This window comes from Mustela putorius, unplaced genomic scaffold (assembly GCF_011764305.1).
Source record: "Mustela putorius furo isolate JIRA1106 unplaced genomic scaffold, ASM1176430v1.1 tig00003858_pilon_pilon_pilon, whole genome shotgun sequence".
NCBI lineage: Eukaryota > Metazoa > Chordata > Mammalia > Carnivora > Mustelidae > Mustela > Mustela putorius.
In genome coordinates this window covers 8503755-8519768 of record NW_025422010.1, presented here as the reverse complement: position 1 = coordinate 8519768, position 16014 = coordinate 8503755, and the positions used below count along the sequence as shown (strand labels likewise).

The 16014-nt window shown below is 39.6% G+C and overlaps 1 protein-coding gene across 2 annotated transcripts in view; it reads left to right on the top strand.

The window, feature by feature from the left end:
• The first annotated feature begins 3244 nt into the window (after positions 1-3244).
• VAPA (VAMP associated protein A) overlaps positions 3245-16014 on the top strand; it is a 39704-nt gene continuing 26934 nt past the window's right edge. For both annotated transcript variants that reach the window (XM_004742702.3, XM_004742701.3), the window contains exon 1: positions 3245-3372. In XM_004742702.3, coding sequence (XP_004742759.1) covers positions 3294-3372 — 79 coding nt within the window. In that variant the 5' untranslated portion in view covers positions 3245-3293. The remainder of the gene's footprint in view (positions 3373-16014) is intronic.

Sequence of the window (16014 nt, the reverse complement as noted above, 5' to 3'; positions counted from 1 at the left end):
CCTCAGATGTAGGTATTATTACTCTCCCTAGTTCACAGATGTAGAACAGGCACAGAGAGGTGAAGTAAGTTTGCTAAGACTGTACAGTGGTAAAGAGGACTTGAACCCAGCGTTCAGACTCTTACTCAATATGCTTTATTGCCTCAATGTTTATTTCAAGTATGCCCATTTCAACGTTGACTGAGTTGTATTACACAGTGGATTAATCCCCTACAAATTCATCTAAACTACAGAGTACTTTTATAGAGGAAAGCTTAACATGTTTAACTATGGAGATGGTTATACTTTGTTACCATTTGTACTGGTAGCTTTTTTTTTAAATCCTTGCCAAACCTGTGAGATAATCTGTCCAAAGGTGAATAGTATTAGTGATTCAGTGGGTTGACATAATATTCAAGGACTTCATACTTCTTAGACTCATAAAAACTTTTTAGTAACCACAAAAATATGCTTGATTATATATAGATATATATGTACATATATATGGATATATGTATATCGATACATATGTACATATATATGAGTATATATATATATAGATATATATGTACTTATATATGAATATATATGTATATATATGTATATCTATATACACACACACACTGAGTATGACTGTATATGTATATATGTACTCTGTGTATTTGTTAATACAACATAGGAAGAAGAATGAATATTTGGCTCCATGTTTCTCCATTCCTAACTTAAATGTTAAACAATACATAAGTCAATTACATTTTAGATTGTCTTAATCACTTCTAGTTATCATTTCATTGTGGCTTTGGGAAAAACAAAAATGCATGGGATGGAAAACTGGGCAACTATCCCCCAAAGTTTAGCTCTGTTCCTGCTATGAGATGCTCTCATCTGTCTTTTCTTTCTCATATTTAACAACAAAAATAAAACTTGCTGTTATTTGGTAGTCCTGAGAAGAGTGTGATGATGTTTGTAAAGATCTCTGAACTGCTAGAAGAAAGATATTAATAAATACCAAAGCATAAAATAGCATACTATTTAATGAGGAATAGATGATTCAGGAGGATTCTGAGTCATGATTAAGGCGATGTTCTAAAACAGTAATGGAGGAATTATTCCAAAGATGTTTCATGGATTCTTAGATTACCAGATATTTAAATTCTCCTATAGTTCTAAGGCAATATGATATTTGAAGCAATATTGAAAAGACAAAAAGTACATTTCAAAGGTAATGACTTAAGATGGGCAGAAGTTTCTTCATTGTATAGACTGGAAAACTGGAATACATCCAGTTCAGACTTCCCACTGAATTCATAGTGAATGGCTAGCCATTGTCCTGTTTGGGAGTGAGGGAGAACTTCCCCAGCTTCCTGTACTTGCTAATTGCTGTCCCCTCACTGGGGATTCCCAAATGCTTTCCGGTAAGAGAAATGTCCATCTAGCTGTGGAGGAGCCAATTCAGCCAAGGCTGATTAATTTGCCCATGGATAACAGTTCTTAGGCAAGTAAAAAAGCAAAAAGAAATTGCAGTTTGTGACAGCTTTTGGGCTGTCAGTTCACAGCTAAGAATGTGTGAGACACTATCCCATGGAGTGATTGTCAATCTTAACTTTTTTTTTTTTTTTTAAACCTTAAGCCGTCTCTTGACAAACATACGGTTTTTGTATTCTCCTTTGATGGTGATTGAAATTTCAAAATAAATTTTGTGGATAAAAATAAACCAAAGGAAAGACAAATTTAGAAACGACTTTTCCCGACTATTTAAGCACTCCTATCCCCCGAGGTTTTTCACGGCTTGAGATACATTCTTCCGGTGTAGTACCATCTTCCCCTGACGCTGGGTTAGCTGTTCTGGAGACCTCTCCCCAGATGGGCCCTGAGACACGCATGGACTGAGCTTGAGAACTTGGGACTTTGTGCCTACACTTAGATTACTGTTCACCTGCTCATTTATTTTCCAGACAAACCGCGCTGCTCCTTCATGGCAGCAGCCTCAGCATGTCCTTCCTTTTGTGGTGTGTCCTAGGGACTAAAATGCAAGTAGTACGGTACAGGTTTATTTACGGCACATTCATTTGTTTCATTCGATGTTCCTGTCCCCGAGTACCCTGGCACTCGGTTAAAGGTCTGTCAGCACCTTTGCTCACAGATCTTCCTCATTCGGTTCGGTTTACTACACGCTATCCATAAATGATGCAGATGGGGTTCAGGTCCGACACGGGAACGTGACAACGGTTTCGGTTTGGGTCTATCATTAATAAAGCCCAAGAACAGACGCGGTAGATTTTGGTTTCTATTTCCAGCTCGTCAGATTTCCCCAACGGCGGGTTTGCTTCCTAAACGAGGGGTGTTTCCTCATCTGCTTTTGCATCACTGGATTGAATTCAGGAAGCAGTAGACGTTGGATTGGAATACGACCGAGAATGCTGCCCTGCCAATAGAGGGATGGGTAGTTTTAGATGGAGAATAAATTAACAAATCCCGGCCACAGGGTGTATTTTATATAGGCGGGCGACCTCAGGTCAGTTTTCAAAAGTTTTTTTTTTTTGTTTCCTTTTCAGCGCAGAAAAGACGCTCTGAAAGCCAAAAAGGAGTGTCAGCGCGCCCCACCCCATTCGCCTCCAACGGACCTCATTAGCCTTCCCGCCCACAAACAGTCACTACTACAATTCCCAGCAAGCATCGCGCAGGGCCGCAAGAGGACCAGGTCCCACTGGCATGCTGGGAGTTGTAGTGAGTGAGCTCGACTACTCTTTCCTTGTTAGGCATTCCCACTCGGAAGACGGTAATGCGCTGCTACAGCCGGCTCTCCAGTTTCGTAGTCGGAGCTAAACGTGACCGAGGATTGCGCCCTTCTGCCCTGCGGTGCGTACCGCATCGGTGCCACCGAGCTTCGCTCCGCCCCCTGTGCACGCCCCTTCCCTTGACAGCTCGAGCTCCGAGGGGTCGCGAGGCCCGGAGCGCGCAGGCGCAGCAGCCGGCGCCGCGCAGGGTAGCTCTCGAGGGCGGGACGAGCGCAAGAGGCTCCCGGCCGCCGGGGCGCGCACGTAGGCACGCAGAGGCCGTCACGTGGGGTGCCGAGGATCGCAGTGCGCGTGGCCGCGGCGGCTGGTGTGAGGTTGAGTCAGTTGTGAGACCCAGAGCTGCTGACCCAGCGGGCGGCCCAGTGGCCCGGCCACAGAGCGGCAGGCGTCGGGGGGTTCGGGAGCCGTGAGCTGGCCCCATCATAGAGCTCCGCCGAGCCGGCGCCGCCGTCGTTCCCCGCCCCCAGCCAGCAAACCGCCGCCGCGGGCGCGCCCCCGCTCTGCGCTGTCTCTCCGATGGCGTCCGCCTCCGGGGCCATGGCGAAGCACGAGCAGATCCTGGTCCTCGACCCGCCCACAGACCTCAAATTCAAAGGTGGGCTGGGAGAGGGCTGCTGCCCGGGTAGGGCGGGCGGACGGCGTGATTTAGGGTGGGTGGGGGGGGTCTGAGGGAAGGTCGGCGGCGGGCCGCGAGTGAACGTCCCCTCCCCCACGCCCGGCACTTTCCATTCTGCCGCGGCTCCCGGCTCCGGCCCTCAGCCTGCCTGCCCCGCGTCCGGCCGGCTCTCTCCCTCGCCCGCTGGCGGCTCGATGCGCGCGCCGGCCGAGGCGAGGCGGAGGGGCCCGGCCCTGGCGCCGCCGCCGCCATCTTGCGGTCCCGCGGGGGCGCCTCCCGGGTGCTGCCCGCGCTGCTGCCCGCGCCTGGCTCTCGTCCTTGGCCCCCGGGGGCCGTCGGGCGTTGTCTGGGAGGGTGTGGGTGGGCGGTGACCTTAGAGCGTGTGCTCGGGTCTGCGACGGGAAGGGGGGGGTCTGGGGGTGGCGCAAGTGCGTCGGTCGCCGGAGCCGGCTGTCAGCGGCGGTGGGAGGCGAGGCGAGGTGCGGCGGCCCCGGACTGGGTTCCGAGAGCGAGCCACCCCTCCGCCTCGAGCAGGGGCTGGGTGGAGCCGGCCCCCGGCCCTTGCGGAGGGGGTTGCTGCCTACCTTTTTGCCTTGTTTTAGAATTCGGCTGTCAGGTACGAGGAGCGTTAGGGAGGCGGAGACGCCCGTGAAGTCCTCTGGTTATGACTTACCCGGTTGTGTTGGCAGAGACCCAAGCGCGTGCGGGCAGGAAAGCTATGCGTCAGCCCGGGAGTTGATAGTAGTAGGTTAATAGTAGACGTCTTCCTGGTCCTCCCGTATGACATTTCAGCTCACCTTCCGCGCCGGGCGGACCTGGTGTTTGCGCTTGTTTAGCTCTTGAGCTTAGTTAGCTCTTTGGCTGCGGAATCTTCAGTGTTGAGGACTTTTGCCTCTACGTTTGCGGTTTCGGAGAAGGTTGATGAGGTGTCACTCAGCTCTCGAGCGCCCTTAATTTACTTTGTAGCAGTGCCTCTGATAAATTATAAGTCCGATTTGGTGATCCCTCAGGAATCCTGAAGGGCTCTTTGGCCCATTTGTTTTTCAGTATGTAGGGTACCTTAGGGAAGAGAGTTAAACTGGCTTCTTTTTACGAATACCGAAAGCCTGTGGCGATACAGAATGGAAAGAATCCTTCCTGTCTTCATTTCTTCATTTCAAGTGTAAAATGATTCGCTTTTTGGAAGGTTCCTTATCTTGTATTTCATTTTCAGCAGTTAACGATGAGAGCAGTTTTTGTGAAATGTGTAACCATTTCAGTGCTTTTACAACAAAATAAATCCTTTATCGTTGTAGAAGATTGAGTCCAAAGGAGAAACCATTGCCTTCCATAGGCAACGTTTTAAATAGTTTTTAGGAATTTTAAAATACCGTTTTCTGGCATTAGAGTAATAGTGTATAGTTTATTTTGCAAGCTTTTTAGTACATTTGCAAAATTCTTTGAATGGAAATGGGACCTGCTTTTTCAGTAAGGATTTAGTTTTAAGACAACTCAGATATTTTGAGAGGCACTAAATGTATTTTATTGTAACAAGTTTGTGTGTGTGGCATTTCATTATCGTTTTAGCTGAAAGGAAAAAAAAAACACCTTTGGGGAGTCCTGAAGTTACCTTAGATAGCCGTGATCTTTGGTTGGAGGAATTTAATGTAACCCCTATAATGGGTTGTGTTCTTTTGAGAAGTTACAAGAACTTTTACTTTTTGACAGCTTGAGTTTACAGAGGAAATTTCTCTACTGGATAATCGTATGTATATTGCCGTTAGGGACTTAGAAGCCTTTAAAACCAGTTTTAGGCCAGGAAATGTCCACGGAATTTGAAGTTTTCATCCTAGAAAAGTTGTAATGTTGCCAGAGTAAGAGACTAATAGTAGTGGAGAAGCGAGCTAAAAAAACTCAGAACCCTACGCAATAACATTCATATGTTTCACTTATTTTAGGTATTGTAGAGTTATTAGTCATGATTATAGAACAGGTTTTTCCTGTGTTATGGATGAAAGTAATTCCCAAGGACCATTTTTAAAAGTTTGGACATCAATAACCACTTTTTAAAATTGACTTCAAAAAATAATAAATTGAAAATTTATAGAGATATACTCAGTTGGGCCACTTATTTAGTGAACACTTACTGAAAGCTTTATGCCATCCCTGTATTAAGATTATACAGCTGAGTAACTCAGCAATCATAGGTTTATATTTGGGGATTCAGTGCTAAAGAAGGTGGGGGAAAAGATTTACAGTTTGTAGTTTAATGGGGAAAGTACCCAGTAAAACAGTGAAACATTTTAGTTAGGTTTTATCTTTGCCCTTGAGGAGCTCTTGAGACTAGTGAGGGAGACCTAAAAGGCTTGTAGGTGCTATAACAGAGGCAGACTGGTATGAAGAGGGACTTCCCCCCCCCACCCCCCCCAGGTTTCTTGAAAGAGGCCAGTTTTCTTTTAGGGAGTAGGAGAAAAGGTTGGGCAAGGGAGTGGTAGTTTACTCAACCACTGATGTAAAAGAATGTGTGGCTTATACTTCAGTGGTTTGCTGTGTGCTTCTGTTCTAAGGGGGGGATAATGGGGAGGATTGGGAAACAGGAGGGTAGGATGAATTAGGAGAGGTGCCCTTTGGTGTCATTTGATTGCTTCCTTCCTTTATGTTATTTTTCTAGTCAAGGGTAAATAATTTGCTTTGATGGAAAGCTCTCTCTATTCCAGTGCACTGTTCAGCACTAGGTAAGGAGACTAATTTAGAATCCACAAACTCCATATGCTTAGTTTGATGATGATATAAAGTCATTTCATACTCACTTGCCCTAAATCATCTGTAATTTTTAGTTTAAGTCTGTTAAAGGATAGTTTTCAAAATTCTCTTACCTTTCAGTAGGCTTATTTTAATTCTTTTGAACTCAACATTTGACTAAGATGGTTTCTCCAAGAGAGACTCATTTAATCATTCTGAGAATAGGTTGTGAATTTTTCTGTCATATGCGTAACAGTCATCTTGATAGGAATTATCAGCACTTTGCACAACTATGGAGAAACAGATACTAGTTTAATACATTTTTATAAGTACTTTTATTAAAATTTTTTATTTTATACAGTTGTCAGCATATGAAGGTTGTTTTATAAGGGTGTAATGAATTCTAAGGTAGCTCTTTTGTTGCTTTGGTAAAGAAAAAGAGGTAGGTATTTTCAAATTCTGTTTAAATCATGGCAGTAATTTGACCTAGAATTCAGATTTGAAATTTGATATTATATCTGAGATTTTTTTTGTCCCATTATAATTTATTATAATTAAATTTTTTCCAGTTGTATTATACAGTTTATTTGTAGAGTAGTATTGTACTTTTGGAGAGTAGTTGGAAGAAAGAAATTTAGAAAATGCTAAAATAAATTGTCAGAGTATTCTTCCTCATAATAATCAGAGAAAGGACAGTAGACTAAAACCATTGTGTAGATGGTGGTCCATAGCAGTATTGAGTCAATAAAGAAAATTAAGCTCTCTTAGGAACCAAGAAACTGTTATGTGTCCGCCAGAGCATCTTTGACTAGCAGCACATTACTAAGAAGTCCAAGTGAGGATGTAGAGTTCTACTCTTGGCACACTTTTAGGTCTTTCAGATCAGCTCCTGTTTCGCAGTGGCTTCATTAGATCCCAGGGATGATTTCCCCAGCCTTTTCCTGGGCTACAGACATCTTATTACTTCATTCCTTAAAAGCTTTCGAGTAGCTCTTGATTGCCCCCTGGATAAAAGTCCATTTTTTTGTTTTGTTTTGTTTTGTTTTTTGTTTTTTAGTGTGGCATTTAATCCCTTTGGTGATATGCTGTCTCCTCTTGTAACACCTGTTCATCTGCACATATCCATACTTTTCACCCTGAGAAAGAAAAACCCTTCTCATATTCAAGCTTGTTTGTTCTCTTTTTGTTGGTTAAGGTAAAATCCCTCATGACTCATACTTAGACCGTGTTTCCTCGGATATTTTCCCTCTCATGATTTCAACCACTGGCTTCTTCCTTTAAAACATACAAATACACATAAGTCTTTCATTTTAAAAACAAATAAGCAAACAAAATAACTTCTTTGACTCCTGGCTCCTTCTGATATTTGTTCCTTTCTCTCCCTCATTTCCTTTGCAGTCAGACTTGGAAAATTGTCCCTCTTCACTGTCTACTTTCTCACCTTTCGTCCACTGTAGTACTGCTTCTGTCCTCACTGCTTATTGATTGCTGATCGCATTGAGCATTTCCAGTGCTTCTCTTTTTGGCACTTGACATTATTAACAATTTTTCTTTTTAAAAATTTAAGTCTTTTGACTTCTGTGTAATTGTCTTCTAATTTTCTTTGCTGTCTTTATTGTCTCATTTGTGGGCTTTTTCTGAATTGCTAATGTTTCTGAGATTCTGATTTGGTTTTATCTCTGAACTCCTTGTTCAGTCTCATTGTTTTGATGACTTCTCTTCCTTGCTCTCTCTTTGCCCATGTTGGTTCACACCCAGATTTATATTTTAATTGAGACTTTACAGTAGTCAGTTTTAGAATTGCTTATTGACTGTCTGGATTTGAATTTTAACTCAAGACTTTTTGCGGGGGAGGGGCAGAGGGAGAGAGAATCTTAAGTAGGCTAGGAGCCCTACACAGGGCTCATCTCACAGCCCTGAGATGAGGAGCTGAGCCAAAATCAAGAGTCGGGCTCTTAACTGACTGAGCCACCCAGGCACTCCTTAACTCAGACATATCAAAGTTTTATATCCCAAATGGATTTTTTATAACCCAAGCCTACTAGTCTTCCCATATTTTTAATATTCTGTGGTATCATGATTGCTTATACCAGACATACTCTGTATATCTTTTAATTAAAATCTGTATTTCTGCATCCCAGAGATAACTCTTGAATCTCTTTTAAAACAACTCTTTTAAATATATTCATTTTAATTCATTAAATTATACAATAAAGATTTGAGTTTTTGCTATGTGTCATAAGTGTTGAATTAGTGTTAGAACTACAGTTTTGAATAAAACAGAATCTGTTATTCATGAGGCAATTCCAGTGGGAGAGATAGACACCAATCTGTTTATCAGAACCAGGAGATGTAGCTATGAAGTAGTGTGTAGTGCTATGAAAATGTGAAATAGAAGACTTTGGTCTGGAAAGAAAATAATTGTCTAAGATTTTCTAAGAATGAGCGGTTTCCTGGGTGAAGAAGAAAGGAAAATGCAGTAGGAGTTGCATGTATTTGTAAAGATCCTGTGGCAGGAGGGAGGATGAAACATTTAATGTTACTTAACATGTTAAACTAACATTTCATGAGTGTTGTGCTGGTTTGTTGGTTGAGTAAGGAGTTTTGTTTTTATCCTAACCCACTGAGGGACTTTAAGTGGGAGGAATGGTAGAGGTAGAGGGAATGGAGTGATAATCACATACATATTTAAAAAAAAAAAAAGCCTGACATAATTCTGGCAACAACATCAGATAATATTAGAGGGGAAACAGAGATGAATTAGGCAATTGTTCCGGTCCAAGAAAGAAGTGACAGCTTGGTCTGAGGTATTGGAGATGGTGAAAAGTTAGAGGGTCAAGCCAATGAGACTTGGTGGTCTATTAGATAAGCTTATGCAGAGTAAAGGTATCTTGGATGTCTCTAAGATTTCTGACTTAATGTAACTGGAGGAATGGTGTTGCTGTGTGCTGAGCTAAAAAAAGAAACACTGGATATTTGAATGAAGACCACATGTGTTTTTCTTGGGGTGTTTGGGAGAGTGATAGGAGGAGGATCCTGATTTCATTAGGTATGTTAGATGTTTTCAGGTCCTTTCAAGATAATTAATAAAAGGTAACTTAGTAGGTTTTGGTTATATGGATATGTTACTGAGGGAGAGGTCTGGGGTTTGGATAATTACTTTATTTTGGGTGATGAGCTCTTGTCTTTTTTCTACTAGTCTGTAAATAGGCCTGCTTTTCACTAGTGTCACACTGCTGCTAGAACTACCCTTTGTAAAATGCAAACCCAGTATTATTGCTCCTTTGGTTAAAGAACCTGGCATGTTTTCCCATTATGTAGATTAAAAAGTCCAAAATCCAATGCCTACCTCTTCATTTCTCTTCGTAGCTCTGGTTACATGAAACAAACATTTTAAGCTGTTGCAAGACTTTGTAAAGGCTCTGTCCAGAGTATTGTTCTCCCTCACATTTGTCAAGCAGTCTCCAGTCCAGTCTTCACTTTTGTGAAGTCTTTGACTTTGAGGTCCATGTTGGTCATCACCTTCCTTCTTCTGCAGACCACTATTGAACCTTGTGCTTATCTGTAATATCACATTACATAGTATTTATGCTTGTGTATTTTTTCTCTTCCAAACTGTAGGGTTAACTACTTGAGGATATACTTGTTTTATTTTTATGTCCATGGTAACAAGATCTGGCATGGATGATGGCCCAATAAATGTTGATTGCGTTTATAGGACTCTGATGATTTCTCCTATAATTCCATGGTTTTCATCTTGGATCTTGGATCTCTTTTCAGTGGGGTTTTCATCTGTCTTTGCAGGTAGTTGTGTTTTCAAATTTTTTTTAGTTCCAAAAGAGATTGTAGGGTATTTTGTTAAAAGCTGACTAACCATGAATCTTTCTCATCATTGTGCTTTACCCTTTTTTGTTTGTGAAGTGTGAAGCAGGACTAGGTGATTTCCTGGATAGTTTTTCTGGCCTTAAAGGTCAGAATATGTGTGACAGCTGAGAACAAAAAGAAAACAAGATGTTTCTGTAAGTGGACAAATATATATAAGGAATTGGGAAAACTTGATTTGTTCTTGAAGTTTGGTATTTTGTGATTGTTAGTGCTGGTAATTTTTTTGTTGGCTTACTGTATTAGTTACCTTTTAATTTCCTTTAGGTAAGACCTTCCTTCACCATGCAGAGGTATTCTGTGAGGAGAGTCTGTTAGCAAGCACCCTTTTATTTTCCCAGAGGCACTTGCTGCCCTCTCTTTTTCCTGTGCTTTTGGATCTTAACCTTGACGGACTATTCATTGGAGTCCTAGTTAGCTGCCTTTCAGAGGAGAAGGTGTTTAATGTTAATACGGAATGAATCTTACTTTTCTCTTCAACTGTTAAAAGTTGTTTTAAAAGAAGATTAAATGTAAGAGGGTTGCTCTTACATGCAAAAGCTTGTTTATTTTAACTGAAATGTGACTCAAATTACTAGATAAAAAGTTTAAAACTTCTTATGAAAGCTTTCAAATATTCATAAAAATACTGTAATGAACCTTTATACTTAAATCTAATAACTTCATATCCTTAAATTTAATAATCACAGCAGTTTATCACGTTTGTTTATTTTTTGTATGTTTGCTACTGGGTTTTAAATGGATTGTGGATATCAAACATTTCAAACCTAAGTACCTGAGCTTGCTTTTTTAATAAAGGGACATTTTCTTTACATAATTATAATGTCATTATCTTAAAACCAAAAATAATTATTTAATACCATTTAATATTTAATCTGTTGAAATTTCCCTAATTGTATTTTTGTTTTTAAGCTGTTCATTCTTCCCTGTATTGCATTTGGTTGCCATGTATCCAAGTCTTACTTTTAAACACCACCTCTCCCACCTCTTTTTTTCTTTTTCTTGTCATACTATTTACTCGTTGAGAAAGATCAGGTTGTTCAGTAGAATTTCTGATATTCTAGATATGTCTGAAATGTGTTTCCTGTAAATTTGGATTTAGATTTGAAGGCTTGATTAGATTTAGGTTTCAGTATTTATTGGTAAAAATACTTCTTGGATGGAATTCTGTCACATCAGGTATAATGTCTGGTTATCCCAGTTTTAGTGATGCTCATTTGTGGTAACAGCCTTCATAGAAAAGTTGCGTAGATATGAGCCTGTTTCTGGTAATATGTGCAAAAAAAGAGGTTGGAAAGAAAATGTTAACTGTCAGTTAGCTCTGCTTTAGGATTCAGATGTCTTGTTTTTATATTTTTACTTTTCTCTGTTTTCCAGGACTTCACATTGAACATGCATTGCCCTTTAAAAAAAAAAAAAAAGATTTTATTTATTTATTTGATAAACAGAGAGAGATCACAAGTAGGTAGGGAGGCAGGCAGAGAGAGAGGGGGAAGCAGGCTCCCTGCTGAGCAGAGAGCCCAAAGCAGGGCTTGATCTCAGAAGTCTGAGGTCATGACCTGAGCCCAAAGCAGATCCTTAACAGGCTGAGCCACCCAGGTTCCCCTGTGTTGCTTTTCATAAGTGAGAAAAACTCAAAATTATTTTACCAGTCTTAATACCTTTAGAAGATTAGATCCCAAAGTCCTCATTTGTTCTTCCTGTATTACTTCCTTTTATTTTTAATTGGTAATTTAAGTCTTTTACAGTCTGAGGTCTTATTTTTTTTTAAAAATACGTTAAGTTATAGGAAGGTAAATAGGTAAACAAGTATGTTTGCAACCTTCCAGTAACATTTCACAAATGAAGTTATATAAAGACAAATAGAAAACCATGTGCATCTGAAAGTAAATCTAATTTATAGCTATCCTGTAATAATTTACAAATCATAACTGTATATTAAATGTGTTGTTTCTTTGAGTTCTTACTATTGGCATCGGTTGATATTCTCTTGTGAGAAATATGAAAAATGAGATTTGTTTGGGGATATTTATTTATCTGAGAAAGGCTCCTGCAGGTAAATTTTTAGGATTCCTTGTCCCCCAGTGTTGACTGGTCCAGTGGCAAGCACCTAACCCAACGCCAGCCAATATATGTGCTGATGACTGACCAGCCAGAATTTTGATACTACCCCTTTAAGCACACATAAAGCTAGATGATAGGCTTTAGGTCTTTAAAGTAGGCTGATTTGTGCCAAGTCTTAAGCAGAAGCAACTAGTTGAGAGAGAAGAGGGGGAGAAGAGCTGGCCAGAGATCTGGTAGTCCCAGGAATCGGTTTCTCTTGAATGAAGCCTCCTTTTTTTTTTTTTTTTTAAATATTTATTTACTTATTTTAGAGAGCGCATGAGTGGAGGGAGAGAGCATGTGCATGAGTGGGAGTAGGGTCAGAGGGAGAGACTCAAGCAGATGCCCTGCTGAGCAGGATACCTACACTGCCAGGCTCAATCCCTTGATCCATGAGATCATGACCTAAGCTGAAACCAACTGGATAGCTCAACCAAGCCACCCAGTGCCCTGCGGCCTCGTGTTTTAAGGCCAGTTATACTTCATTTCCTGTGTCATTGAGACTTCTTATATCTTTATAATAAACTCTTAAGTATGATTTTTGTTCTTCATAATCAATTCGTTGCTTAAACAAGATTGGACTTCATAATTTGTGAAAACATTTTCAACTTTGTGATGGTCACACATTTCACTTTATGAAAATAATCTAGATCAGTGTCTTAAATTTTTATGGAAAAAACATCCACATAGTTATTTTTGATGACTTACTTGTCATTAATGTACCATAGTTTGCTCAGCTGCTGTTCTATTTGGAATTTGGAATGTTCTTTAGAGTAATCATGAACATTTTGTGCTATTTTCAAAATTCAGGTTAAATGAATGAGTCTAGTTAATGTGTATTTTAAAGAGCTTTCTAAGGATTCAGTTAACATTCTTAAAAATAGAGTTGTTAATTAAAAAGAATTGTTAATATGAGAGGACTTTAAAATACTTAGCTTGCAGTGTAATTCAATAGGTTTCTTATGGCCCTACATTTTGACAGCTTTTATTTTGAAGCTGTGTGTGTGCGTGTATATATATATACACACATATATGTGTGTGAAATATTTACCCCGGTACTTGGATAATCTGATGAGTTGGAGTGACTGCCATAGCCTTAAAGGTATAGGGTATCTTTGTTTCCTCTTTAGTTGTTTTCTCTATAAAATCAGAGATACTTTTATAACACGGGGGAAGGTGAAGCACTTGGTCTTGTTTTCTGAGTACTGTTCCCACAACCAAAACGTTCACTAACAGTTGATCCTCAGAAGGTGTGTTTTTCTGAAAATTTTCAGTACCCCCCCCCGCAAATAAAAGGCTTTATGAACAAATTGAGCTAATAGGTATACATGTTAAAAAGTCCTCCTGATCATAAAATTCTGGACACTAAGTTTGGAATACTTAATGTAGTGAATTGAAAAAGGATGGAAAGGTGTAAAGCAAATAAAAATTACTGAAATGTTACCATCTAGAAATAACGACTGTTAACATTTGATGTATTTCTTATGTTTTCTGTCTATAATTGTACACACTTATTTCCTGTATTTTTGTTAATATTATTGTGATCATTTTCTTAGGAATATGATCATTTTCTTCTAATCTAACAAGTTTTAGATATGTAAATGGTGCTAAAAACTTTTATTTCCATTTCTCCCCAAATACCATTTCCTTTTTTGTTTCCTACCATCCTTTTTTTTTTTTTTTAAGATTTTATTTATTTGACAGAGATCACAAGTAGGCAGAGAGAGAGAGAAGGAAGCAGGCTCCCTGCTGAGAAGAGAGCCTGGCCCTGGGATCATGACCTGAGCCACCCAAGTGCCCCACCCCCTACCATCCTTCTTAATTAGATGTTAAAAAGTCACCTAAACTCTTAAGATATGGAGCCACCTCTGTTTTAATAAAGATGTTAAATTAAGTATCAGGCATCCTTCATGTTTAGCTTTGAATGGAAATGTTCTTCTTCAAGTAGTTTTTTAGGTGTGTGTACATCTTATTTTTCTTTAGTAGAAGGTTACACAATGGAAGGATGTAGTTTATATAAAGTTACAAATCAAAATGTTTTGTTTCTGTGAAAAGACAGTTTATTTTTTATTCTCTCCCTAATGTTTTCAAGACCGTCATGGGATTGTTTAGCAGAGTGAGTATCAGAAGTTCTAAAAAAGCACTTATAAAATGTTTACAGTAACTTAATACAGAATGTTAATAAAGCTGTGAAAATTTAGGATTGAGTTTTCTGCTATCTTGCCATAGAGTAGAAGATATTCTTTAATTAAAGCCATAAGCAGGTGAAGTTGATCATAATGTCACATAAGTTTAGAGCACAGAGGAACATTGGAGGTCATTTTGGTCTACTGATGCTAAAATGCAAGGAGTTAGACTGTCCTTGGAAAAGTCAGGTGGTTTGGTCAAGGTCACTCACCTAGCTAAATGGTTTTAGATTTGAAACCTCTAATTCAGTGTGTTACTTTATAGTTTTTACAAATGTCATATTACATCATCAATAACAGAAACTGGCCCCTCCCTCTCCAAAAGGCTTCTAAAGGAATGAAGAGAATAGATATTTTGACTTTTGACTTAGGTGCTTTTCCATGTAAAGTTAATGGATGAGTATTTAACTATATGATCAAAACCCTACTACGTTTTTTGAAACTGGTACAAAAGAAATAAGACAGGGTTACTGCCTGTTGGTAAATTCTGTTAACTATGACTTTAAGCCCCATTCTAGATGAGAAAAGTAGTTTTTTTTTTTTTTTTTTTTTTTGGTTTTGAAAGACTACACACTACTGTATTAAGTGGATTTTGGAGATTTTTTTTTTTTTAAAGATTTTATTTATTTATTTGACAGAGATCACGTTAGGCAGAGAGGCAGGCAGAGAGAGAGGAAGGGAAGCAGGCTTCCTGCCGAGCAGAGAGCCCAATGCAGGGCTTGATCCCAGGACCCTGGGATCATGACCTGAGCCGAAAGCAGAGGCTTTATTAACCCACTGAGCCACCCAGGCGCCCCTGGAGATTTTTTATCTATATTCTCATCATGTATTCATGATTCAGGATCCATATTTTTATAAGTAATGTTAGTGAAGCTTTAAAACAAGGTATGTTTAGTATTTTTGAAACCTTGAGTAGAATTGACTCATTTTTATTTTCTAGAAAGTAGTACTCTGTTTATTTGTACAGATATATTTATACAATATATGTTCACTACTTGCTTTGCCAGGGATTTTTTGTAGCTGTTGGGGATACAGTAGAAAACAGAACGAAGACCCAGTCTTCGTGAACCTTGCATTCAAGCCTGAAATTTCAGTATATTTGGAAAAAATAAAAATAAAAAACACAAATAAATTAAGGTGACTTCATTTTTAAAAATTCTAATGAAAATGTTAGGACTTTCTTGGATGTAAAACATAAGATATTATTTTACTGTTTATGATGCTTACTTAAGAAAATATTAAGTTGACCTGTGTATGGGGAAAAAGGGAAATAAAATATCCATTTAAAAATCTGTTTCAGGGGTGCCTGGGTGGCTCAGTGGGTTAAGCCTCTGCGTTCAGCTCATGATCCCAGGGTCCTGGGATTGAGCCCCGCATCGGGCTCTCTGCTCAGCGGGAGCTTGCTTTCCCCTCTCTTTCTGCCTGCCTCTCTGCCTACTTGTGATCTCTCTCTCTCTGTCAAATAAATAAATAAAATCTTTTTAAAAAAATCTGTTTCATATATTATGATTTGACTGCCATTTCATGGCTTATTAGAAATCTGCCTGGAATGCTTATGAATTAGGAAACAACTGTAGCTAGGTAGTTTGCATAAAGTATATATAGAACTTATGAGAGTTCAAGCTCTGGAGTCACACCTGATTTGACTTCCCCACCTTCCACTGCTTGGTAGTTTATGGCCTTGGGCAAGTATTTTAACCTTTCTGAGTCTGAGTTGACTTATCAGTAA